General features: G+C 43.2%; 1 protein-coding gene across 6 annotated transcripts in view; it reads left to right on the top strand.

The window, feature by feature from the left end:
- Dixdc1 (DIX domain containing 1) overlaps positions 1-26,807 on the top strand; it is an 86,963-nt gene that overhangs the window by 51,979 nt on the left and 8,177 nt on the right. For all 6 annotated transcript variants that reach the window (XM_057767051.1, XM_057767052.1, XM_057767050.1 and 3 more), the window contains 11 exons: positions 1,370-1,459; positions 2,719-2,772; positions 4,153-4,203; positions 6,554-6,658; positions 7,040-7,093; positions 7,522-7,614; positions 7,693-7,764; positions 9,234-9,323; positions 9,820-9,987; positions 10,493-10,559; positions 26,536-26,641. In XM_057767051.1, the coding sequence (XP_057623034.1) occupies positions 1,370-1,459; positions 2,719-2,772; positions 4,153-4,203; positions 6,554-6,658; positions 7,040-7,093; positions 7,522-7,614; positions 7,693-7,764; positions 9,234-9,323; positions 9,820-9,987; positions 10,493-10,559; positions 26,536-26,641 (950 nt within the window). The remainder of the gene's footprint in view (positions 1-1,369; positions 1,460-2,718; positions 2,773-4,152; positions 4,204-6,553; positions 6,659-7,039; positions 7,094-7,521; positions 7,615-7,692; positions 7,765-9,233; positions 9,324-9,819; positions 9,988-10,492; positions 10,560-26,535; positions 26,642-26,807) is intronic.

Below are 26,807 nucleotides of genomic sequence, written 5' to 3'. Positions count from 1 at the left end.
TGCTTTTACAGAGGCTTGAGTTTGTGTTCCAGTGAGACAAGGGCTGCAACTCCATATCTACGCTATCCAACACCCTCTTCTGGTCTCCATGGACAGTGAACTCACGTGCACAAACCCACACAGAGACGTTAAAAATAAAAGTAAATTTTATCAGAGCAAGGTGTTGCATGGAGGCAGAGGTAGATAGATTACTGTGAGTTTGAGGCCTGCCTGGGCTACAGAATTCCAGACCAGCCATGGCTACATAGTAAGGTCCTATCACAATCAATCGACTGATAAAAAATAAACACAAATTTCAACATAAATAAAATGTAAAAGAAAAGGCATGAGACTGAAAACTATAAATACCATGTCAGGTGTGGGTTCGTGGGAGAGGCAGCGTCCTAGGGCCCCAGTGCTGAGCTCCTGAGCTTCAGGGTGTTCTGCCCCCTTTGTACTCACTTATGCACTGATGCAAAACAGCCTGGGGTTGAAGTGAACGAGGAATCTCTGGAAGGATGAACGAGGCCACCTCTGGAAGGAAGAACGAGGCCATCTCTGGAAGAATTTCTCTTTCTTCTATTCATGTTGCCTCAGGGGGTGAAAATGAGAATTATTAAAACAAACAAACAAAAAGCAAACAGTCCCAAGGCCGTGTTTTCAAATGGATTTCAAACAGTTCATTGTAATACACTTCTCTGAGGCAAGATAATTTCACACTGATTTTAGATCCCCAGTCGGCTGGAAAAGCTGTGTTTGAAGAGTTCTAGTTGGAAATTTGGAAATGTGTTTGGACACTTCTGAAGGGAAGGTTTGTTAGTAGTTCTTCTGAGACAAAAAAATGCTCAGAGCAGAGGGTCTTTGTGTATCCAGAAAGATGAAAAAGTGCTCCATGGTCCTCAGGGTGTAGCTCAGCTGGTACAGGGCCTTTGTGCTCCATGAACCTTGGGGTATAGCTCAGCTGGTACAGGACCTTTGCGCTCCATGGGCCTCGGGGTGTAGCTCAGCCGGTACAGTGCCTTTGTAGTTTCTAGGTTTGTTCCTCATCACTTTGTAAACTAGGCATGGTGGTACATGCTTGAAATCCCAGCACATGAGAGGTGGAGACAGGAGACCCAGAAGTTCAAAGCCATCCTCTGCTGTTCAAAGCCAGCCTGGAGTACACGAGACGATGTTTAAAATGGGGGAAGGGAACTGTAACAGGGACCTCTAGAAGGAGCAGTGCACGATCAGGGCCGATGGAAATAAGCAGAGGTTATCATCTGGTTTCCTTCAGAAGCCTGTTATGTCATCTGGTGCTTTCCATTTGTGGTGAACTCACCCAGCCTGACTCTAGACTGAGTCAGGTGGCAGGGAGTTCAACTCCTTCCTCCCTTTGTGGTTTATCCAGGCCTTACTACTCAATGGCTCCTTACCTGAAGATGAACAGGAGAGACCCTTGGCCCTCTGCGAACCAGGAGTCAACCCTGAGGAACAACTGGTGAGTTCCATGTTTGTGGCTGGATACTAGGCCTGGCTTGCTTGACCTCACTTTTTTTAAATACTCTCTCCTGACTCGGACTTCGCCTACCAGTTTTGATTACTCCTTCCTGGTTTCTTCATTGATTTTAATCAACAGATGTCCAGAAAATGCTGACTCTATAAGTCAGACACTGATCCAAGGTATTAGGTTACCGAAGGCTCTAGTCTCCTACAGTTTATGGCCAGGTTCCCTGAAACTTTTCTTTTCTCTATGTTATGATGCGGATGCGCGTCAGCACCCTAGACCAGTCGTCCACCGTCATTGGGCAGTGTCGTCCACCTTCTGTGTTTTCACTCTCTCTCACAGAAGGATTTCCATCTGTGAGCTCAGCTCTCTATAGAGAGTTGTAGAGTTGTGTGTGCAGCTCACAGTCTCCATTATTGGGTGCTACACACAGCTCGGTTTCAGTGGGTCCTCAACTAAGGTTTTCTATCCTCTATGTAACCCTGAATCTATTTGTCCTTGTATGTGTGCCTGCATCTACTCATTCACTCAGATGCCCCAAAGAGGAACCCGGATATCATCCCTGAATTCTTTCTGCTCCTCCCCTCATACCCAGTGTCTTCATTTTCACATCTACTACTTAGTGTGGGCCTCTAGCTAATATCCTAGCAACCTTCCCAGGTTTTGCTGAATCTAGATTCATCTAACCTCTTCCAGTTCATTCTCAATAAAATTGTAAGAATAATTTAAGGATAATTTTATTTTGTCTTCCCTTTGTATAAAAATTTTCACTGATGGGGCTGGAGAGATGACTCAGTGTACTTAACCCGAGGTTAGTTCCCAGACCCATGTCATGTGGCTCCCTGCACTGGTAGGGGATCTTTTACCTCTAGCCTCCCAGGCTCCTACACGCACTTACACATACCCATAGGCAGACACACAACTACACATAATTAAAAAGAATAAAAAGAAATACTTTTTAAAAACAATATATATATTAATTCCCCCATTGACCTCATTGGCCCTTCATAGTCTGGCTTCCATTTTCCTTTTCAACTTCATCTTTTTTTCCCTCAACTCCCAGGACACACACACACTTACCTAAACTTCATCCATATTGTTTTATGTCATGCATTTTGGCTTATGCTTGTATCAGAGGACATGTATTCACAGTATGAGAGTGGTTTCTAGTAAATGCTCAATGAGTGTTTGTTGAATGAACGGTCTATGAACTTAACAGCACAAGTGCATGGCCATCTTTGTCTTATATTCAGATTATAATCCGAAGCCGTCTGGATCAGAGTATGGAGGAGAATCAAGACCTCAAGGTAGGATAGGACGTCTACATTTTCCTCCCTTGAAAGCAGTTGTGGTACACAATGAGCCAGCTTTGGGACAGTTCTGGGGAGGGAAAGTGGTGCAGTGCCAGGGGCTAGCTGAATCTCATCTGTGCTGTCTTTCTTTGGAGGAGAGAAACATCCGAACTTGGTCACAATGGTAACACCTTTTTAATCTTAGTGCTATATCATAGTTATCTGTGTTATTTGGGGGAATACCTTTCTGTAAGTTTGAGATCTTTCTATATTTCTTTTTTAATTGAGAGAAAAATATGAATCTAAACTGGGCATGGTGGTACATAAATTGGAGTCTATCCTGATCTACATACTGAGTTCCAGGCCAGTCAGAACGACACAGTCAGAACCTGTCCCAAAGAAGGGGAGGGTGTCTATTATTAGTGTGGTTCTTTTTTATGAATATTTTCCAGAGTTCTTTTAGGTAAGTGCTTTTGTTGTTGTTTTGGGAATTGTCCGCTTGTTTTAATTTTGGGGTCAGCATTGGGGCTATAGATCAGTGGTAGAGTGACTGCCTAGTATGTGCAAGGCACTGAGTCAGCCTCTAATTCTATAATAAAGTAAAAGACAAATGAAATGACTGAGTCCTAGGTATGTAACAAGGACATCTAGGTCAGTGGTGGAGCAACACGACTGAGCATGTCTCCCCAGAAATGGGGCTGCGTGCATGCATACACACTCAGACCTGCATTTTTGATAACTTTTGAGCCCATCTGTTGGAGGCCAGGTTAAAACCCAATTTTAGATGTGCTAATTATGAATCATTTGTGTGATATAATAGAGCCGGGTTTCAGTAACAGGCATTGCTTTCCTAAAATCTCGATTTTTAGTCGCACTCATATGTATGGAAATTTAATTACTCGATTTTGTATTATAAAACCAAGTTGTTTGGACCACCAAGAACAATAACCCCAGTCCACAAAGAACAAGAAGTCTTTGGGAGAATCAGAAGCATCAACCCTTTGTTGAAGTTAAATGAAATCGGAATGGCTGTTCAGCAGCAGCAGACATAGGCATCGCATGTCTGAGTGGAGATTTAGTTGATGTGATCAAGTCTTCCTGGTGGTGGAGACTGCTGCGTATGGAGAGCCTGGGGGGCTGGATAGGTGTCTTCTTAGCACGACTCTCCTCTGCCTGGGCAGCTCAGCGGTGGGTGCCACAGGACAGAGGGGTCTTAGTCTTGTTTCCGAGGGTCAGCCTTTACTGCTCTCGGGACTACATCTGTTCGTGCCTCCGCTGATGGGTTAATCTTCATGGAATGGCCAACTGGGTTTTGTCTTCTTGCGGACAGAATGAGGTAATGCTTATGAAACAGCTCAGACGCCACCATCTGATTTCACTGTGTTTGGTTTGCAGAGGGAGCTGCTGAAATGCAAACAAGAAGCCAGAAACCTGCAGGGGGTGAAGGTAAAAGGCAGACATTGCATTCCTTCTTTCTTTGCTATTTTATTCTTTGTAAGCCTCTGTGAGGTTGAGTGAGCTATTTGTGAGCGTTGAGAGCTGGCCACTGGGGGACTGCTGGATTTGCTAGGAGTCTTTACCAGGCTTGGTCTAGGAGTATAGGAGGGACTTTGTGGTGGGCAGAGACATGCTGAGGAAGACATCTTTGTTCTGCTGAGGCTTAAGTCTAGTAGTTGTGACTCATGGTGCTGTCACTTGCCTCTGCGCCACCTTGACTTTCTCTGTGTGAGAGCACTCTCTCTCTCAGTTCAAAAGAATGCCCTTTTTAGGAAAAAAGAGAAGGGACTGGTTGGAATGGTTAATAACATTCTGACAGTTTAGAGACACAAAAGGATAGACCATGAAAATTCTCCCACCAGTTCTGCCTCACCCCGCCCCATCCCATCCCGCCCCACTGCCACCTCAGCCAGTTTTGTTCCCCTTGAGGCAACAGTTATCCAATATATCTATTTATTGCCTACTCCCACTTTTCAACCCAAATAATAGTATACTGCAAGCACAGCTTGGCGTTGTGCTTCTTTCGCTTAGCAGTGTGTTTGAGAGGTTGTTCTATAGTAAATGCTCTCCTTTTTTTATTTTACTTTTATGTGTGTGGATGTTTTGCCTGTGTGTATGTCTGCACCGCTTGCGTGTCTGGTAACTGAGGAGGCGAGAAGAGTGTGTTGGAGTCCCTGGAACTGGAGTTACAGATGGTTGTGAGGCTCCATATGGTGTTGGGAATTGAACTCAGATCTTTTGGAAGAGCAATTAGTGTGCTTAACAACTAAGCCATCTCTTTAGCCCTCACAATAGCTTTGTGCATGTATATTTAAAATTTAAATTTATATATAATAAATAATAAATATATATACATGTATATATATATATGCATGTATATATGATAGACTCCTGTTGGTGGCATTTGGACTAGTTACTTTGGGGGGGCTGTTTTATTGTTATATACAATGCTTGAGCTAATAACCTTGAGAATATGTTACTTACACAAATGGAATTATAGCATCTAAGTGTTCATCTAAAGCTCCTACTGTTCCCCTCTGTCTTGCACAAACTTTCATTGACTAGCCAAGAGTAACTCAGTAGCATTTCCCAAAGCACATTCTGTAACCTCAGCGCTTTGAAGTATTTCAAAACAGAAGTGTGCCCTTTGATTAAATGAGTTTGAGAGAGTCCTGATCGGCTTAAAGATTCTTTGTGAATAATGCCACATCGAAGGATCTCAGAAGGTAGAGCATGAAGAGATTGTCCTGGGGATAGAGAAATTGCTCATTGATTAAGAGTTACTGCCGTTATGGAGGACCTGAACTTCACTGACAGACAGACACACAGACACACACATGTGCACACTCCACAAATAAAAATGAAAGCTTTGAAAACTGTTTTTGGCAGTCCCTGAAAACATTTAGACTAGCTGCCACGGAGGCTCCTTTCCCTGTCATTCTCTATCATCTATCCCGTGATCCCGTGCAGTGTGCTTTGGAAATGTGTTAGGCTACAAATGTCAGGGACATCTCAGATTGCCTCTGCCATGTACTGACCTGTCACCTGGGTGATTAAAAATGGGTTCCCTACCGGATCTGGTACTCATTTGAGATAAGAGAACCATGAATTCAAGGCTATACTGTATTACCTGGAGCAGTGGTTCTCAACCTGTGGGTTGTGACCCCTTTGGGGGTCAATGACCCTTTCACAGGAGTCACCTAAGACCATCACGAATATCATATATTTGCATCATGCTCATAACAGTAGCAAAATTGTGGTTAAGATATAGCAATGAAAATAATTTTATGGTTGGGGGTCACCATAACATAAGGAACTGTATTAAAGGGTTGCAGGGTTAGGAAGGCTGAGAACCACTGCTGTAGGAAATGCGGACTAGGCAGAGAGAGAAGGCGCTAAATCAGGTGGATTGTTTATATACCCAAGAGATAGACGAGAAAACTAGGGGGGAGGAGGAGGACTCCACCGTTCAAGGTCAGTGTCTTCCAAGTAAGACATGGTGGGCATTTAACATGGATCTGTCTGTCTGTTCTCAAAAGCTACCTCCTTCTTGTCTGATTAGGATGAGCTGTAGACAAGGGGAAACCCTGTTTCTCTCGGTAGGGCAATGGATGTGATTTCCCTGTAGTTGATGGTGTCTACCCAGGTCCTTGTGGCAAAGTCCTTGCTATTCCTTTCATCCCCCCCAGTTTGACAGAACTGATGCTCAATGCGCAGTGCAGTGAGGAACTCAGTAAGAAGCACTGACTGGGCAGGTGATGGATTGAGGCTGCAATGGTGGGTGTCCTTATTCCCCCAGGATGCCTTGCAGCAGAGGTTGACTCAGCAGGACACATCTGTTCTTCAGCTCAAGCAAGAGCTTCTGAGGGCAAATATGGACAAGGATGAGCTGCACAACCAGAACGTGAGTCAAATGTGTGAACAATGACCTCAGAGCGCCTGTCAGTCACAGGGATGCTTCGTGATTTTGTTCCTGGGTGCCCACCTGCCTTGTCTATAGTTATTTTTATTCCCGTAAGACTCATTTCTGGTCTTAGGTCACAGCACCTAAGCCTACAGCACCTCGGATGGTCCTTGACTCGGCCTCAGCTTGGAGAACACTAAAGCCAAATTGTGTTTTTACCGTCTGCTTAAAGACATGGGGAGCTGGTGTGTGTTTTGTCACAGCCTGCCCTCTCTGTGCTTCATACTTTACTGTTGTTAACTCTTGTTGCCCAGCGGCTGGTTTCCCTGAGGGTTGGTATATAATACCTCCATGCCACTGAATTCTTTCTTACCTGTGCAGGTAGATCTGCAGAGGAAGCTAGATGAGAGGAACCGGCTCTTAGGAGAATACAAAGTAAGAAATGCCCTCCTGGTGACCTTTTGTGAATATCCCATGTTAGCTGATGCTCAAAGGGCACTTCCATATTCAACTCTCTCTTTGCTCTCTGGTAGGAAATCCCTCCATTAGCTCTGAAGCATAGATGATTTAGCTCTGGAAAGGAGCATAGCACAGGAACGTGGGAAGAGTCGGTGGCAAACTCACCTCTATCTCAGTAGCGAGGATGGCCCTTAGTGGCCCTCCTACAGGCGGTTTGCTCCCTTCTTGCCTTTCTAAGAATCCTGGCACCGTGTAAGACTGTGATGGTGTGGAAAGCCTTCCAGGCATAGTGTGAAGGAAGCCCGTGTCCCTGAGGCTCTTCTTTCCATGGGGAAGGTGTACAGAGTGTGAACCACTTGATATCCTTGTGTTTGCACACCTCTGAGAGCTTATCTCCCTTGCAGAGAGAGCTGGGGCAGAAGGACCGCCTCCTTCAGCAGCAGCAGGCCAAGTTGGAAGAAGCACTCCGGAAACTCTCGGATGCCAGCTACCAGCAGGTCAGGACGCAGCAGCCACTGGCCTGCCTGATCCCTTGACCTGAAGGAAACACTTTCCTGATTTGCTCTGTTTTCCAGGTGGATCTAGAACGGGAGCTAGAACATAAAGATGTCCTTCTGGCTCACTGTATGAAAAGAGAGGCAGACGAGGTAACTCAGAACTTGGATTTTCCTTCTCATGTTACAGGACTGAGTTTGTTAGGATTCTTTATAGTGAGGTGTTGAGTGCAGGTTCCAGGACCTGGGTGTGTAGCTCAGTGGTGGAACATTTATCTAGTGTGCTCAAGGTACCAGGTTCACTCTCCAGCACCGAGGGTACCTGGCATCTAACATTTAGAAATGAAATATGAAAATAACAGAGACCTTCTCTCTTATAATGAAGACTATTAAATTACATAAGCAACTGAATACAGTCTTACTAAATCCACCTAGCACAGAGTTGGGTTTAAGATATGGAGCGGGGAGGACCTTGGACTTCTCACAGGGCAGGGAACCCTTTGGACTGGAGAGAGAGGGGGAGGGGGAGGGGGAAGAGGAAGGAAATGGGAGGAGGGGAGGAGGTGGAAATTTTTAATAAAAATAAAAAAATTAAAAAAAAGAATTTAGGACTAGGGAAGAGATAAACTAAAGCTAGGTTTAAGTAATGGCTCGTTAAATTTTATGTACTTTGGCATGTTTTAACTAGAATTCTATTTTAATCAATACTATGACTACAATGGTTAAATCAGAAATATGTTTATAGCATTTTCAAAAATTATTGACCATAATTTCATGTTTGATATCTGTGTTGGCTATTTAAATATTTATACATATAAATACATAATTAACAACAACAACAACAAAGGATACAAGTGTTCTAGGCCAGGCAGCACTCGGGAGACAGAGGCAGTATGATCTCTGTGTGCTCGAGGCCAGGAGTTCCGGGACAGCCAGGACTACACAGAGAGACCCTGTCTTGAAAAACAAAACAAAACAAAAACACCAAAAAATATGCACACACTCTTACAGTCTTGATAAAGAGTACTGGAGTGGCTACACACGCTCTTACAGTCTTGATAAAGAGTACTGGAGTGGCTGTGGACTTCCAGGCCAAGGTCCAGTTCATTCGCTCTGCGTTTGAAATGCCCAGTGAGTGTCAACTGCAGCCTGGATACAGCAGTGGGGAAAAGGGAGACCACTTCTCCATTCATGACCCTAAAAATGTTCTTTTCATTTGGTGTGTGTGCATGCGTGCACACACATGTACACACCAGTTCTCATCTTCAGCCTGGTTGAAGCAGGCTCGCTCTTGTGCTGCATACACTGAGCTAGCTGACCCATGAGCTTCAGGGTTATTCTCCTGTCTCTAACCCCCACCTCACTGTAGAAACGTGAGGTTTATGTACGGTGTTTCACCTGGCTTTTTACATGGGTTATCAGGATCAAACTCAGGTCGTCTGGCTTGTGTGGCAGACACTGTTACATGCTGAACCATATCTGTAGCCTCCACATAAGACTTCTAATGTAAGCAGTAAACCAGTAAATACTTACATGCTACACCGGAAAGAGCGGAATGTAAAGAAAAGGTGTCTTGGTTTGCAATTATCTATCTTGTTAACAGCTGTCGTTTCTTCTTCTAGGTGACAAATTGCAACAGTCACAGCTCTCAGCGCAATGGCTTTGTTCTTCCAGTAGCAGGGAGGGGTGCCGCTTCGGTCACCCACAGAGGGGTAGGTATCTAGGACTAGACAAGAAGCTGAAGTGAGAGCGACGCCCTGGCGATCACCAGCAGTCTAAGTCTTTGATTCTTGCACCTGATGGGTGTATACAGATGCAAGGCATCCAGTATCCAAAATTAAAAATCAATTGTTAAAATTAAGAGTTAATGGGGGCTGGAGAGAGATGGTTCGGTGGTTAAGAGTACTGACTGCTCTTCCAGAATGGAACCTCATGGTGGCTCACAACCATCTGGCGCCCTCTTCTGGCCTGCAGGCATATATATAGACAGAACACTACATTTTTTTTTTTTTTAAATCTTTTAAAAAAATCTTTAAATCTTTAGAGTTAATTAACAGTCACTCAGTAGGTATCGAGGGAGGCATATTTTCCTCTATGGAACTCAAGCCTCTATCCTAGGAACTTCCCCGTCAGTCCTCTTCAGCCCAGTGGTTGCGACAGGGATGGGAATACGGCATGGCTCCCTGCCCACCAGCACTGTCATTTCAGCCACAGACCAGTGACCTCCAGCTCGTCCGAGATGCTCTCCGCAGCCTGCGCAACAGCTTCAGCGGTCACGATCCTCAGCATCACACCATTGACAGCTTGGAGCAGGGCATCTCCAGCCTCATGGAGCGTCTGCATGTCATGGAGACACAGAAGAAACAAGAAAGGAAGGTAATACTGTGATGTCTTGTTTAGGTGATCCACTGGGGCAGCCTGGTCTAGTGGGTCCATCCTTTATGCGAAGGCAGCATCAAGATGATGATGATGATGATGATAAAACAAGACCCTGCTGAAGGCTCCAGATGGGCTTCATTGGGGCTTCCATCGCAGAGGAACTGACTGTGGACGGGGTATGACAATCCAGGGAAGGAATGTGTGGTAACTTGGTGCTCAGCAGCTGTATAGCTGTGTAAGGAATTGTGGTTCCTGAATCCCCAGGATCCCTGCTGCTTATTCTCCTCCCCTCACTCCAAGAGGAGCTGACTCTGGGTGAGAAAACACATGGGGAGAGCACTGGAAACTAGAGAGCCCTTTGTAGCTGCACATGCTATTAAGATAAATATGTCACATTTCGTATGTTGTGGTAGAGGACATAATTTTTGTTTCCTGTTTTAAATTTTTGGGTAAATCCTTCTGCTGATAATAAATAACTCTTGACATCGTTATGACTTTCCAGGTTCGGGGCAGGTCACTCAGAACTCAAGCAAGCAGTGAATACCGGGCATCCTGGCCCCCTAATTCAAGTAAGTACTCGTTATCATTAAGTAAAGATGTCTGGAATATTAGACTAGAAATTTGGTTCCCCTTCTCCTTCTTCTCCTCTTCTTCTTCTTCCTATTCCATTCCTTCTCCTCCTCCTCCTCCTCTTCTCCCCCCCGCTCATTTTTTTGGGTTCTCTTTTGGTAGCAGGCAAATCATCTTTCTGGACCACAGATACTAACTAGTACATAGGGCTGAAGGCACCAGCTTGTCTTCTCCACATTCAGTGTAGGTGTGTCTTCAGCAGTGAGGCCTTGCTGTCAATCTGTGGAGAGCAATCTATAGACTTGGCAACAACCTGGGTTGTTTGGGGGTTTCTCATGGGACCCCTTTGGCCAACAACTCAGTTAGATGTAACCCAATCCTGGTATTAGAAGCTTCATTTGACAACAAGAGATGTCCAGTTTGAGATCTGTCTCCCCCATTATTTGATAATTCCATTTAAATTGCATTCATAAATGTAAATATTTTACAAAGTTTCTTCATATTTGATTTCCAGACTACTTCTCAAATGGCTCTAATTTTAGCTGTCTTTTTCCATATTCCCTTCCTTATCCTCCACTCCCCTCTTCCCCGCTTGATCCTTCTGTCCCAGCTCCCCACGTCCATCCATATAAGTGAATACACACCATGTTTGACTTATGCCCATGTCTTACTTTGGTTTCTGTGCTGCAACAAAACTCTATGATCAAAAGGCAAGCTGGGGAGGAAAGGGTTTATTAGGCTTACACTTCAGCATTGCTGTTCATCACTGAAGGAAGTCAGGACAGGAACTCAAACAGCGCAGGTTCCTGGAGGCAGGAGCTGATGCAGAGACCCTGGAGGGGAGCTGCTTACTGGCTTGCTTCTCATGGTTTACTCAGTCTGCTGCTTTCTTAGAAGTCAGGACCACCAGTCCAGAAATGGCACCATCCACCATGGGCTGGGCCCTCTTACACTGATCACTAAATGAGAAAATGTCATATGCTAGATCTTAGCAAGGCATTTCCTCAGCTGAGACTCCTTCCTCTGGTGACTCTATCTTGTGTCAAGTTGACACACAAAACCATCCAGTACAGCAATATAAGTGAATACACACCATATTTGTCTTTCTGGGCCTGGGATATCTCACTCAGGATGATATTTTCTAGATCCATCTGTAAACAGAGACTGAACATTTGTTTCTTGGTCACCCAGACCCAAATAAGCACACAGAAACTATATTAATTATAATACTATTTGGCCAACAGCTCAGGCCTATTTCTAGTTAGCTATTATATCTTAAATTAAATTTCTATTATTTTATATTTTACCACGAGGCTTGTGGTTTGTTACCTCTTGTTCTTGGGCAGCCACATGGCATCTGCCTCCTTCAGCAGCTACATGGTATCTCTTTGACTCTATCTACTCTCTAGCTCTTCCAGCCTGACAATATTCTGTGGTCATAAGTCAAAGCAGCTTCTTTATTAACCACTGGTAATAAAATATAGTCACAGCATACAGAGGGGAATCCTACATCATTCATCTGTTTACCTATGGATTTCATTATTTCACTCTTTTAATGGCTGAGTAATACTACATTGTATAAATGTATCATATTGGGGGCTGGAGAGATGGCTCAGTGGTAAGAGCACTGACTGCTCTTCCAGAGGTCCTGAGTTCAATTCCCAGCAACCACATGGTGATTCACAACCACCTATAATGAGATCTGGTGTCCTCTTCTAGCCTACAGGCAGGATACTGTATAAATAAATAAATAATGTATCGTATTTTAAAATCCATTCGTCTTTTGAGGAGCACTGTAGTTGATTCCAATTTTTGGCTATTATGAATAGAGAAGCAATGGATCTGGTTGAGCAAGTGTCTCTGTGGTAGGATGAAGCATCCTTTAGGTAAATGCTGGTATAGCTGGATCTTAAGGTAGATCTATTCCCATCTTCCTGAGGAACTGCCATATTGATTTCCATAGTGTCTGTTCAAGTTTGCATTCCCCACCAGCAATGGATGAGTGTTCCCCGTACTCCACATCCTTACCAGCATGAGCTGTTAATTGTTTTATTGATCTTAGCCATTCTGATGGGTGTAAGATGAAATCTCAAGGTGGTTTTGATTTGTATTTTCCTGATGGTCAAGATGTTGAACATTTCTTTACAGTGTTTCTCAGCTGTTGTTTTTATCTAAGTTATTCTATTACTAATAAAGACTCAGGAATCAGATATTGGGATGAAAACCTGAAAGATCAAAGAAGTGGAGGGGGAGTGACCAACTGACCTTCCCTTTTTTCACCAGAGACCCAGCAAGCATCTCTGTCTCCACAAGTCCCAGATAGACAAGACCATGAAACCTCTAAATCCCTCCCTACTCCTTCCTGTGCGTCCTCTCTATCCATATTCTTGGCTTCTCTATGGTTAATCCTAGTTGCTGGTTATGTCCCCTGGTTCAAGGCGTCACAGTGCAATCAAATATTCTGCAACACTGAGCCATTTGAGTTTCCTCATGAGAATTCTCTGCTTAGATTTGTGTCCCCTCTTCCCCCCACCCCAAGACAGGGTTTCTCTGTTTTACAGTCTTAGGTGTCTTGTAACTCACTCTGTAGACCAGGCTGGCCTCGAATTCACAGAGATTAGCCTATCTCTGCTTCCTGAATGTTGGGATTAAAGGCATGCAACACTACCACCTGGTCATAGATTTGTGTCCCATTAAAAATTGAGTTGTTTAAGCCGGGTGATGGTGGCGCACGCCTTTTGGACAGGCTCCAAAGCCACAGAGAAACCCTGTCTCAAAAAAACAAAAAACAAAAAAACAAACAAAAAAAAATTGGGTTGTTTTCTTGATATCTAGTTTTTTGTGTTCTTTATATATTTTGGAAATTAGGGTTCTATCAGATATGTAGTTGGTGAAAATCTTCTTCCATTCTGTAGCCTGCTGTTTTGTCCAAGAGATGGTGTCCTTGGCCACACAGAAGTTTTTCAGTTTCATGAGGTCCTATTTATTACTTATCAGTCTTAGTGCTGTGCTACTGGTGTTTTGTTCAGGAAGTGTCTTTTGTGCCAACGTGTTCATGGCTACTCCCCACTTTCTCTTCTCTCAGATTCAGTGTATTTTGTTTTATGTCGAGGTGCTCGATCCATTTGGAGTTGAGTTTTGTGAAGGGTGAGAAGTGTGGCTCTGTTTGGATTTATCTACATGCAGGTCTTCAGTTTGACTTGCACCATTTGTTGAAAATGCTGTTTCTTTTTTCTAGTGTGTATTTCTGGCTTCTTTATCAAAAATCAGGTATTCACAGGCACGTGGATTTATGTCTGGGTCTTTAATTTGATTCCATTGATTAATGTGTCTGTTTCTGTGCTAATCAGAAATTTTGTTATTTTCACACTCCCAGTTTCTGGGTAGATGTTTTTGTGCAGTGCTTCACTTTTATGACTTTTTCCTGAGCAAACAAGGGTCATATTGTCTCTAGGAATATGAGGACTCATGATGTTGTTACCACCAGCCATATGGAGAATGCTGCTGACATGGACTGAAATATCTGGAAACTGCAAAATTCAAAACATTCATGCTGAGTAAACCATAAAACAAAACCCATAAATATAGATCACTCTAGTTTAAAATACTGTGCACACACACCCACACACAGACCCACATACAAACAAAAAGTCTGCTTTTTCTAGGAGCAGGGAGTCCAATTTCTTTGGGGATTGTCTTAAAACTTTTGAGAGTTCAGGTCATTATTTAAGGCCTTTAACTACGGACTTCTTTTAATCTCCTATGCCAGACTTCTGAACAGGTCTGTACTTATTCTCTTTCATTTCTTTTTTAAAAATGTTTAACATTTATTTGTTGATTGTATGTGTTTGTGCGCCCATGTGCCACAGTTCACATATAGAGGCTTGAGGTCAGCTTGCAGGCGTCACTTCTCTTCTACTCTGTGGGTTCCAGAACCAAACTCAGCTTTGCGGCAAGCTCCCTCGCCTGCTGAGCCATCTCTCTGGCTGTCTTTCCTTTACCACCCAGTCTAGCTCATTCTTGCTTTGCTCAATTATTCCATTTATCCTCACTGTTGGGTTGCAGCGACGCTCTCATTGTGGAGTCAAGTGGCTGCATCTCAAGCCTTGCCCTCCATTGTCTTTTCAAAAGCATTTAATATTCTTTTTTTTTTTTTTTTTTTTTGGTTTTTCAAGACAGGGTTTCTCTGTGGCTTTGGAGCCTGTCCTGGAACTAGCTCTGTAGACCAGGCTGGTCTCGAACTCACAGAGATCCGCCTGCCTCTGCCTCCCGAGTGCTGGGATTAAAGGCGTGCGCCACCATCGCCCGGCTAGCATTTAATATTCTTGAGCAGTCTGATGGAAACAGTCTCCACCATCAGTTCCAGCGCTGAGCAGTGATGTCCTGTTGCCGGCGCCTTGAGCACCCTTATAGTACCACCAAAGAAATACTGCAGGCGCGGAGGAGCCAGGCAGGCTTGCTGCTGCTTCTCATCGCAGTCTGCTGGACTAGAGTCATCAGCTTTCCTTCTATTCTCTGAATGCAAATTCTGAATCCCCCCCCCCCCCACTTTGACTCCTTCTCTTCCTAGCCCTTGGCCACGGATGCTCTGTGATGCCATTTGAGGCCTCGTCCCAGACTAGACTGTCTCACAGTCTCTTTAGGGATACTTTTCCATTCCATGTGGCTTCAAGCATTCTTGTATGTGGATTACTATTGCAGTTTTAGTCTAATCCCTGTGCTTTTCTGAGCGGCAGGGGTATGGATTTGAATGGCAATGCGATGTTCCTCTTCATAAGTTCAAAGGCTTTTGAAATTCATTCCTCAAACTGAATGCAAACCAACAAACAGAGGAAAAACAGAGAGTCTATAAAATCAGACATATCTGCAGTGCAGTCTTGGGACTGCCAATCCACAGTCCAGTGTGTGGCTATAGACAAGAATGCTAATCAGTGGCACTTGGTCTGAGGTTCTTTGTTACTGGATGGAGACAGTCTTGAAAAATTTGAGCATTACATGAGACTTCACCTGAAAATCACCGGCAAACTATTGGGGCCACGATACCTGAGGCAGTGGTAGCAGGTCCAGACTCCTTCCATCCACTCTGACTGTGTCCTTTTCCTTTTCCAAATTTTCTCAGCCAAATTCCTTTCCTGTCCTTGACTCATGAGGAGAAACAACAAGCATGTCAGTGTTTTTTAAGATTTATTTTATTTATTTGTGTACGTGCATGTGTGTGTGCATACTACATATATGTGGGTGCCTGCAGAGGCCAGAAGAGGGCTTTGGATCCTTTGAAGCTTGGATTACAGAGTGTTGTGAGCCACCTGGGTTCTGGGAACAGAACTTGTATATGCTTTTAAGTGCTGAGCTATCTCTCCAGCCCCTTATTTCAGATTTTAAAAGTAACATAGCAAAGTTAGTGGAATAAAATTGAGAGTTCATATGTGGGTTATAAACCCATATATGTATAGTCATTTGACCTAGGACAAGCGGATATCGTACAACATGGGATCTCGACCTATTACCATATATGCATGTAAAAGATAGATCTATAGAACTTCTAAGGAAAGAAAAATATACATTTCACATGGCAATGAATTTCTAGATATGACAATCAAAATCATATGAGGCTAAAAAATGTAAAGTAACAAGTGCTAACGAAAGACTGGGGAAAATGGAACTCGTCTGTGTTGCTTTGTGGTTGCAGCCACTGAGGAAACAGTTTCCCAAAAAGCTAAGCACAGAATTATCCCAGGAAGCATAGGTATAGACCCCAAAGGATTGAAAACAAATGTTCAAATCCGAAAAGTCAACACAAATGTCTGTCAACTGTGAAATGATCATATTCGGCTATAGAAAGGAATAAAGCACTGATCCATGTTAGAACATGAATGAGCTCTAAAAACACATTATGCTAACTATAAGATGCCAGACCCGAAAGGACAGTTCACTTGCTAACGTGCCTGCCCCACAACTGTGAGACCCTGAGTGCAAATCCCCAGCACTCACGTAAGAAGCTGGGTATGGTAACACACTCCTATAATCTTGTGCTGAGGAGGTAGAGACAGGTGGTCACTGGCGCTTTCTGGCCAACTAGTCTCCCCCAGTCTGTGAGCTCCAGGTTCAGGGGGAGACCCTGTCTCAAAAAGTAAGGCAGAAAGTGATTGAGGAAGACATCTGTCATGACCTCTAGCTTGCACATGCACAGGAGCGTGCGCATGCACACACACACACACACAAACACAAAGTGAAAAATATTTTTAAAAAACCCAAAAGGACATATATTACATTTATACATTTATATGAAATGTCCTGAACAAGCAAATTATTAGAGAGAAAGAGGGTTGGGTTAGACGCATGCCAAAATCAAGAAGGAAGGGGAGATGGTAAATGACTGCTTTTTACAAAAGAAGAAATGTTTTGTTACATTCGTTTATTTATACTGTGCGCGTGTATATGTGGGCACACAGGTACCCCAGTGCTACCTGTCCAGTTCAGGTTTCTATCAGGGATGGTGACCATATCTGGGGTTAGATGGTGGTGAATGTTTGTAGCCTCGTGGATGTACTGCCACTGAATGGCACCTTTCAAAATGGTGAGTGTCACATCATATGAATTCTGTCTTAATTCTGAAAATGTGAACTTCTTAAAATAGTATAATTGCCTTGAAAAGCCAAAAAAAGGTATAATTCTGAGTTCTGCCTGGAGTATAGAAAGCTACCTAGAGCCTTCTGCATTAATAGCAAGAGAAAGTTGGCTAACCTAAAAAATCACAAATTTTGAACCCATCTGAGAGATGAGGTCATAGGTTAATTAGCCAGCCTAGAAGCCTCAAACACAGGTTGCTCCAGAAAGCAAAAGGATGCTAGCACCAGCTTGTGTGTGGTGAAGCCAGAAAGGGTGATAGAGCACTGGGCCACAGATAAAAGGAATGTTGCTGAGATTTCCCCACATTGTTAAAGGCTAAGCAGAGAACCCCAGGTGCCGATGACATAAGAGTTTATAACACGCAGACACTTTTCCATGGACTTCTATTCTGTGCATGAAAACGTTTGTTTGTGGGGACAGAGTCAAAAGAAAACCTCCCCTGTTGGTGCAGGCCCAGAGGACAGAAGCGCTTCCACCGCAAAACCACAAGGCCCTATATGGACCGTTGTCCATTGTGAAGAAAAGATACCTGGAGAGAGCGACCCTTCCCCCCGCCCCGCCTCAGCACCAGGCAGAGGTGAAGGTCTATTCCAGCCACGGGGAGGGGAAAGTACACAGGCCTCCATCATGAAGCAGAGTAGGACACTTGTAGGCACAGATCTTTAGAAGGTGCATGTTCTTGGGATGGAAGCAGGCTGAGGGACAGGGTCACAGGAGTCTCCCTCACCTACGCTATCAGGTATAAGCCTCCAGGAAGCCAACTCTTCCCCTGAATGGAAATCTGAAGGAACATGAAAATGGGTGTGTTCTGAGATACTTTAGTAACAAAGTCCCAGCCTCAGCCAGGATGCTATCTAGGTTCCTTTAGCTGTCACCACTCCTGTGCTCACAGAGGACACAGTGTCCCATTTCCAGGGATGTTTTTACTCTCCCTGACTCTCTCTCTCTTTCTCTCATCTCTGTCTCTTTCTCCTTCTCTCTCTCTTTCTCTCGTCTCTTTTTCTCCTTCTCTCTCCCTCCCTTTCCCCTCTCTCTCTATATATAGATAGGTATGTATAGAGTCACACTGTGGCCAAACTCATGATCTTATTCCTTTGACCTTCTGAGTACTGGGATTATCTACTACCTTAACACAGGGTATCTAATGTTCATTTAAAAATTGTGAGGACCAACTAGGATTTGTGGCATAGCCCTTTAATCCCAGCACTCATAGGCAGAGAAAGGCAGATCTGAGTTCAAGACCAGCCTGGTCTACCAAGCAAGTTCTAAGACAGCCAGGGCTACACAAAGAAACCCTGTGTAGAAAAAGCAAACAAACAAAAACAAAACAATGAAGCCTACATGGTAGAAGGAGAGAACTGGCTTCTTCAAGTTCTCTTCTCACCTCAGCGTATTTGTGTATCATGCTCCCATCCCCCACACACACAAAAGTACAAAATTTTTTCTTTAATTAAGAGACATTCCTAGGCTGGAGAAATGGCTCAGTGGTTAAGAACACTGGCTGTTCTTCCAGAGGACCTGAGTTTAATTCCCATCACCCACATGGCAGCTCACAGCTCTCGTAACTCCAGTCCCAGGGGATCTGATACCATCACACAGACATGCATGCAGGCAAAACCCCAATACACATAGAATAGAGATAAACAGTAAAACAAAATAAGGGGAGAGAGAGAGAGAGAAAGATTCCCAAAAGTAAGCAAGAAAAAAAAGTCACTGCTAAGAACCATATCAGTCTACAGAGCCAAACCCAAGTGTAACAAGGATTTTGGACCCATGAGACCAGGAATTAATGTGTTCAGTGTTGTGATGAAAATGTGCCAATGAGGGATTTTAGTAATGTGACTATAGCAGATCTTTCTCCGGACTGCCAGCTCCCAAATAGTGACACAGGGGCTTTTTATTCATTGTGAAAACTTGGCCCCAGTTAAGCTTGTTCTCAACTAGCTCTTAAAACTTAAATTAATCCAAGCCAGGCAGTGGTGGTGCATACCTTTAATGCCAACACTTGGGAGGCAGATCTCTGTGAGTTTGAGGTCAGTCTGGCCTACCGAGCAAGTTCCAGGACAGGCTCCAGAACTACACAGAGAAATCCTGTCTTGAAAACCCAACAATAACTTAACCCATTTATATTAATCTACAGTCTCCCAAAGCCCGACTTCCTCTGCATCTGACTGGCAAATCTCCTGTTGTACCTCAGATCCTTTCCCAGAGTTCCTAGCTCTCCCTGGAAGTCCCTCCTATCATCTTTTGCCTAGATATTGGCCATTTAGCTCTTTATTAAACCAATCAGAAAGTGCTTTAGGCAGGTGAGGAAGGACAGAGATACATCGTCAAACAGTGTACAAAAAGTTTATCTCAGCATCTCACCACTTTTAGTCCAATAAAAGGCTCTTTTTCTATCATCATTAAACTATATACAGTAAGAACAATTATCTGGTAAGAATTACATTCACAATGTTCAATCCATTTGTATTTGGCAACTTTGGAGAAAGTACTCTATTATCTGCCCTATCTTGGTGAGTTTTGTACCTAAATCACTTTCTATGTTGTATTAGCAACAAAAATATCTTCTTAGACCTTCAAACATTTTCTTAGATAAATATCTTAAGCTTTTATGTCTCCCAACCTTTATAAACTTTACATCTCTTTTGTGAGTTTCTTTTCTGAATTTGTTAACAAGGAAAACTGTAAGACTGTAACTATCCAGTCTTCAACACCATCAGAGACCTGAGAAAGAGGAAAACAGTACCTGAGTAAACAGGGAGTGCAGAGCAAACAACTTCTAAAACTATAGAAATGGCAGAGACATTCTGGCTGCCTGGACAGTCATCCGAGGTTCCTCTGTAACATTGAGGATCCATCTTCAGATTACAGGCCCAGAATATCTGACTGACTTTTCTGTGAAGCAGGAATTTTGAAGGATGGCCTACCTTGTCTTGGCAAAATTTGGCAGCTGACTTCCTTTGTGTCCTGCTTGTCCAATGTGGACAACATACTGTCAGCAGTCAAGGCAAGGGCAGTTTCTTCACCAGTGGCCACATTTAAGACAAACTCCATATGGTGTTTGGTGTCCATCATCTTCTTTGAAGTGGATTGGTGCTGTGAGGTGGAGATGTATCTTGCTCTCATGAAAGCCTGATGTTATTAAAACATCTTAAATGCCATATTCTGTAGAACTCTGAAGTGTTTATATCTGTCTAAAATATATCTCCATCTAACCTTGAAAATATATACATGAAGCTAAATAAAGCTTATTTCTGTTTATATCTAAAACCTTACTACAAGTTTGGTTATCTTAATTATCCTAAACAATTTGTAATAATAGTTTTCAAAGATTTGAATCTTATATTACATTTTAAAAAAATGAATGTTGCATAGGTATAATACTTTAAGTAAGAGTAAAAACATATATGCAATATATTGTAACAAAAATAACTTTAACTCTGTATCAATATACAAAAATCCATACCAATCTAAAGTATTTGAGACTAGTAGTTTCTTTTTAATTTAAAAGTAGATTCAATAATTATTCCTGAATGCAGCGCCTTAGACTGCTCGGCCATCCGGACGTCATCCTATCATTCCTATTCTTACTTTTCATTCCCCACTCTCTTTCCCCCAACAGTATATAAGAAAGAAAGATAAGCCGGGCGGTGGTGGCGCACGCCTTTAATCCCAGCACTTGGGAGGCAGAGGCAGGCGGATCTCTGTGAGTTTGAGACCAGTCTGGTCTATAAGAGCTAGCTCCAGGACAGGCTCCAAAACCACAGAGAAACCCTGTCTCGAAAATCAAAAAAAAAAAAAAAAGAAAAAGAAAGAAAGATAGAATAGAATAAAGAGAAAGAAAGAGAGACAGAGACAGAGACAGAAAGACAAGAAACAAAGAAAGGAAGATAGAAAGAAGAAAAGAAAGAAAGAAATCCTTTAACCTTCTTTGCTTAGTTTCCTCCCTGACCATGACCAGTAACAACTTGCAACCAATACCCTAAACAATGACAAACATCCATAACTCACCAATAACCAAAAACCACCCATTCACCTCTCAGGAATGTGGGCATTATGTTCTTAAAATTGCTTCCTGTTGTTTAGGAGCAGTGACATATTTAGGGGACCCTGAGAAAATTAGGATAATGGTCAAGTCTTGGGAGAGCTAGCTGTGTTATTTGTCTTCTATTCTCTGTGTGATGGGAAAGTACAGGGCTTAACTGAAGTCCTGGCTTAAGTAGTCTGTAAGGCTGGGCCATCTTAGGTAACTGCTTTGAAGTTGTCCTGGATGCAGATTTTTGAGGAAATGGCAATAGAGGCATTCTGAGAGGCTGGATCACCTGGGCTATCTGTCTTGTCTTCATTGGTGTCTGGTTCTTTTGTTCTGAAAACATACAAACTTTTAAAGGTACCATATATATCTTCATCAGTACAAATATGGAATGTATAGTGTGCACACATCAACTAAAGATGGTTTTCTGTTCTATGTTTGATCAGGTAAAAGGTATCTTCCAACTTTATAAGTTCGTTTGAACTGCACAACCAAACTGTCATGAGGACTCTGTAGCCAACAAAATTTATCATCTTATCCAACTCAGAGCTGTTCTCATGCAGAGGGATCAGAATATATGTCAGCTGTCTTGTTGTCTTTCTTGGTTTCTTCCTTCATGTCTGTAGCCAAGATTTTCAGGAGGTCTCCCCTGGTCAAATCTTTATTAATTTTGAGGAAATCCATAGCTTTTCATTTCCTGTAGAAACAAAGGCATAACTTCTCCCCCAACACAACATATTTTCTGACTTTCATTCTGAAAGTAAGACATCCTTAAAATATATAGGCTGGTTTAATTCAGCAGTTTTTTTTTTCCGATAATCTGATATCTTTTAGTAGCTGTTGTTTTAGCTTATTATCAATTAAAATTTAAAGTTAATAAAGAACTGCATAGGGTCCAATTTTTCTATGTTATGGTATTTCCCATCCTTACATGATTTGTTCTTTTATATTATTTTATTTTCCCTTTAAAGACTTTATTTTATTATTTTAAGCTATGTTTTTCTTTTAAAAAAATATTTATTTATTTATTTATTTATTTATTTATTTATTATGTATACAATATTCTGTCTGTGTGTCTACCTGCAGGCCAGAAGAGGGCACCAGACCCCATTACAGAAGGTTGTGAGCCACCATGTGGTTGCTGGGAATCGAACTCAGGACCCCTGGAAGAGCAGGCAATGCTCTTAACCTCTGAGCCATCTCTCCAGCCCCTAAGCTATATTTTTCTATGACTGCCTATATCTACTTTTTTTCTTTCTTTAGCTAAATACATTTTTAAGCATACTGTACCTATTCAGAGGTTTTATGTCTGGACCTGGCTTTCTGCATACCTGCAGCCTTCTCTGCTGGTGTCTGGCTCCATCCAGCAGACTACCCCACTGGTTCTGGGTTGCAGCCACTGCTTGCCCTTCTGTGAGGGCCGAGCTTCATACCTGTGGACACTGTCCAGGAGCCATGCCCGCCTGTCCTGGAATGTTGCTGGGCCTGCAGGCTTTCTCCCTAGTCTCCCACTGAGTAGCATCCCACCAAGAGCAGTGCTGGGCTGCTCAGCAGGGCCTCCCAAAGGAGCTGCTCCTCTGTAGGCCAGCATCAGCATCGGGCCTGGAAGCGCATTTGGCTCCATGTCTGAACTTTTCTCAGCTTTCTCTGGCCCCATGCTTGGATATTTGTGTCTCCATATTGGATGTCAAGTGTAGCAGTTCTCCCTTTGGACCGCCAACTCTTGAATAATGACACGAAGATTTCTTATTAAGTATGAAAGCTTGGCCTTATCTTAGCTTGTTCCCAACTAGCTCTTAAAACAAATTAACCCATTTATAATAATCTGCATTCTGCCACATGGCTCTCGTTACCTCTCCTCAGTACCACACACCCACTTCCTCCGCATCTGGCTGAAGAATCTCCTGTGCCTCAGATTCTCTCCCTGGAAGTCCTGCTTCTCCTCTCCTGCCTAGCTATTATTATCTTTTTTGTTTGTTTTTTTGTTGTTGTTTTTTGGTTTTTCAAGACAGGGTTTCTCTGTGGCTTTGGAGCCTGTCCTGGAACTAGCTCTGTAGACCAGGCTGGTCTCAAACTCACAGAGATCCGCCTGCCTCTGCCTCCCGAGTGCTGGGATTAAAGGTGTGCGCCACCATCGCCCGGCTTATTATTATCTTTATTAAACCAATCAGAAGGTGCCTTGGTAGGTGAGAAAGGACAGAGACACATCTTCACACAGTATACAAAAAGATCCTACCATGAGACAGAAATTATAAAGAAAAAATAGGTTAAAAATAAAAATACAGATTAATATGAAAACAGTCGCCAACACAGGCATCAGTAGGCTCAACACAGCTACACAAGGAGTCCACAAACTTAAAAGTATGGCAATGTAAATTAGCAAAATTTCAACAAAAAGAGAAGGAATATGGGACAGAAAGGAAACATGACTTGCGTAGAGGAGATGAGACATCAGACTACGATATGTGATGGCGTCACTGAAGGAGAATAGGAATAGGGCAGAAACAGACTTGATGTGCTGGACCTGCTGCCACACACACCCGTAGTGCCACTCGGGAAGCCGAGGCCAGAGGGTGATGAGTTTGAGGCTGACCTGGGCAGTCTGTGACCAGCATAACAGTAATGGAAAGATACCTAGTTTGGTGGGAAAATATAACTTTGGAGTAAAACAAAAACAAACAAACAAAAACTGGACTAAGGATATGGCTCACTTGGTAGAATGCTTGTGTAACATGCATGAGGCTATGGGTTTGGTCCCTAGTATTGCATAAACTGTACGTGGTGGTGCACGTCTGTAATCCCAGGACTGGAGAGGCAGAGGCAGGAGAGTCAGAAGTTCAAGGTCATCTTTGACATACAGCAAATTGGAGGCCAACCCACATTGCATGAGATCCTGCCTACAAGAGAAAAACAGACACATAACATTTGGCCAGGTCTTTTGTTCTTTAATGTGTGCAGGTGTTTTGCCTACATATATGTCTGTATACCATATGTGTGCTTTTGCTCATGGAAGTCAGAATAGGGCATTGGATCCCTGGAACTGGAGTTACAGGAAGTTGTTAGCTGCCATGTGGGTTGTAGGAACTAAACCCATGTCCTCTGTAAGAGCTGAAACTGCTCTTAACCGCTGAGCCACCTCTCCATCCCCTGATCAAATCCTTTTACTGCCAGCAACTCCCACCAGGGAGAGCTGGAATATAGGGGAGATGCAGCAGCAACCGGAAGAACAGAGGACAGTCCTTACATCTGTAGACTTTCCAGGGGAAACATCTGCGCAGAGCTCAGAGGAGTCAATGAGCTTAGCAGGTTAGAAGGCTCTAAATGAATCTTTATAGCAAAATTTAGGAATTGAATCCTTTTGCCACCCTCTGCTTTGGTACTAGGACATGCTAGGGATCTAGAAGCTTAAGGAAGGTACTAGAAGGATTGTAAGACATGGCTGGTGCACTCTACAGGGGCAGCTTTCTCTGAGCCGTCTCCAAATACTTAAGAAAGCAGTTTAACATGCTTAAAATGGGGAGGATGACATTAAGTTTTTGTCTGTCTGTTTTAAGACAGGGTCTCACTATGTAGCCCTGGCTGGCCTAGAACTTGCTGTATAGATTAGGCCTCAAACTTAGAGAAAGCACCTGCCTCTGCCTGCCCAGTGCTTGGATTAAATGTATGTGCTACCGAGCCCAGCAATATTTAGCCTTTAGGTTTGGACTTATAATTCATTTAGAGTTTTTTTTTTCTATACACTATGAGGCATGGATGAAGACTCACTTTTATTCTGTTTTAATGGGTCTTTAATCTTCTAGTGTCATTTTTGTTGTTGTTTGAGACAAGAACTCACTCTGTAGCCCTGGCTGTCTTGAACTCACAGAGGCCTGCCTGTCGGCCTCCCAAGTGCTGGGATTAAAGATATACCACCACGCCCAGCTCTATATTTATGACTGCATGTTTGCTTACCATATGGGTGCAGTGCCTCTAGAGACCAGAAGAGGGCATCAGAATCCCTGAAACAAAAATAAGAACAGGAATGAGTGGCCCTGTGAATTTGGGAACCCAACCTGGGTCCTTTGAAAGAGCAGCAGGTGTCCTTAACCCCCAAGCCACTTCTACAGTCTTATTTTTAACATGTATTTCCTGGTGCTTTATTGGATTTTAAGGTTTTTGTAAATTCAAAATCTACATATATCTTCATATAAATAGAGAAACTTAATAACAAAGTCTGTTTGGCAAAGTAATAATAAAAATAGCAAAGCCCAAAATTCCTTTTTTATGAAGGTGTTTGGGGTTTGGTATGCATATTTTTTCCTCCCCCCCCATTCCTTGCTCTCTGACAGCCGTTGACTCTCAGTCGTGTTTTAGGTGCAGGCTGACAATGAACAAGCGGCAGAAGCGGAGTGAAATGGTCCATGTGTTTGATTTGTTTGTTCTGGTTGTTTTCACCATGTTGATTAGTGCTGTTTGGTCCCTGGATGGATATTACCAGGATCATCTATATCATGTAGTAAAATTTTAGTTTTTTCCCCCCAAAGACATATTTTTAGGGGTTGGCAACTTTCACCCTCCGTGGGTGAAAGCACTTACTGCCAAGTCTGACCACCTGACCGTAATCCTTGGTCCCCTGCTGTGGAAGAAGAGAACTGACTTCTAAAAGTTGCCCTACACTAAAATAAATGTAATACAATTTAAAAAAAATCACACAGGAGGCTAGGTGTGGTGGCTTACATTTCTAATCTCAGCACTCAGAAGGCAGAGGCAGGCAGGTGGATCTCTGTGAGTTCAAGACCAGTTTGGTCTATGACTTGTATTCTAGGCCAGACAGTCCGTCTTAAAAAAACAGCACAGTACAGGACCAGTTCTTGCAGAAGGTCTTGTACTTTATGCGCTGAAGTACTTTGTCTCTGGGTTTCCTTCCATTGTTCTTTCTCTTCCCCACAAATCGCATGAATATTCTTATTCCAAAACCTGAATGTAGGCAGTTTGCAGTCCTGCTGGGTGTCTACTCTGCATCTCCTGGAATCTGGCCAGACTCTAGTCTGACCTCTTGATCTTTAGCAACAGTGCTGCCAGAGCGGGTATTCCTCTGCCAGATGCCCCTGGAATGGATGGAAATGAGGTCCCCATGACGATGTCCATGCCCAAGGCACCTCTTGTCCTCGTGGTGATCATAAGCCAGGCTCTGCGAACATGGTGCTGGGCAAGGCTGATGGAGAAGCTGTGGCCTCCGGCAGCTTCAGCCTCCTGAGGCATTTTAAGTAGATGAAAGGAGGAATCGTTTGGATCAAATTGAATGTTCTAACCAGAGTCTCTGATTGCAGCGTTGCCTCACTCCCAGAGTTCTCCAGCCGTCAGCAGCACTTGCACTAAAGTGCTCTATTTCACTGACCGGTCACTCACGCCCTTCATGGTCAATATACCAAAGAGGTGAGATGCTTAAGTCATTACTTCACTGTAAAGACAAGAAAGGAAGGAGGGAGGGAGGGAGGGAGGGAGGGAGGAAGGAAGAAAGGAAGGAAGGAAGGAGGGAGAAAGAAAAAGAGAGAGAAAAAGACAAAGAGAGAGAAAGAAAAAGAAAGAAAGGAATCCATTA

Source organism: Chionomys nivalis, chromosome 4, assembly GCF_950005125.1.
Source record: "Chionomys nivalis chromosome 4, mChiNiv1.1, whole genome shotgun sequence".
In the NCBI taxonomy this organism is placed as follows: domain Eukaryota; kingdom Metazoa; phylum Chordata; class Mammalia; order Rodentia; family Cricetidae; genus Chionomys; species Chionomys nivalis.
This window is presented reverse-complemented; position numbering and strand designations above follow the sequence as displayed.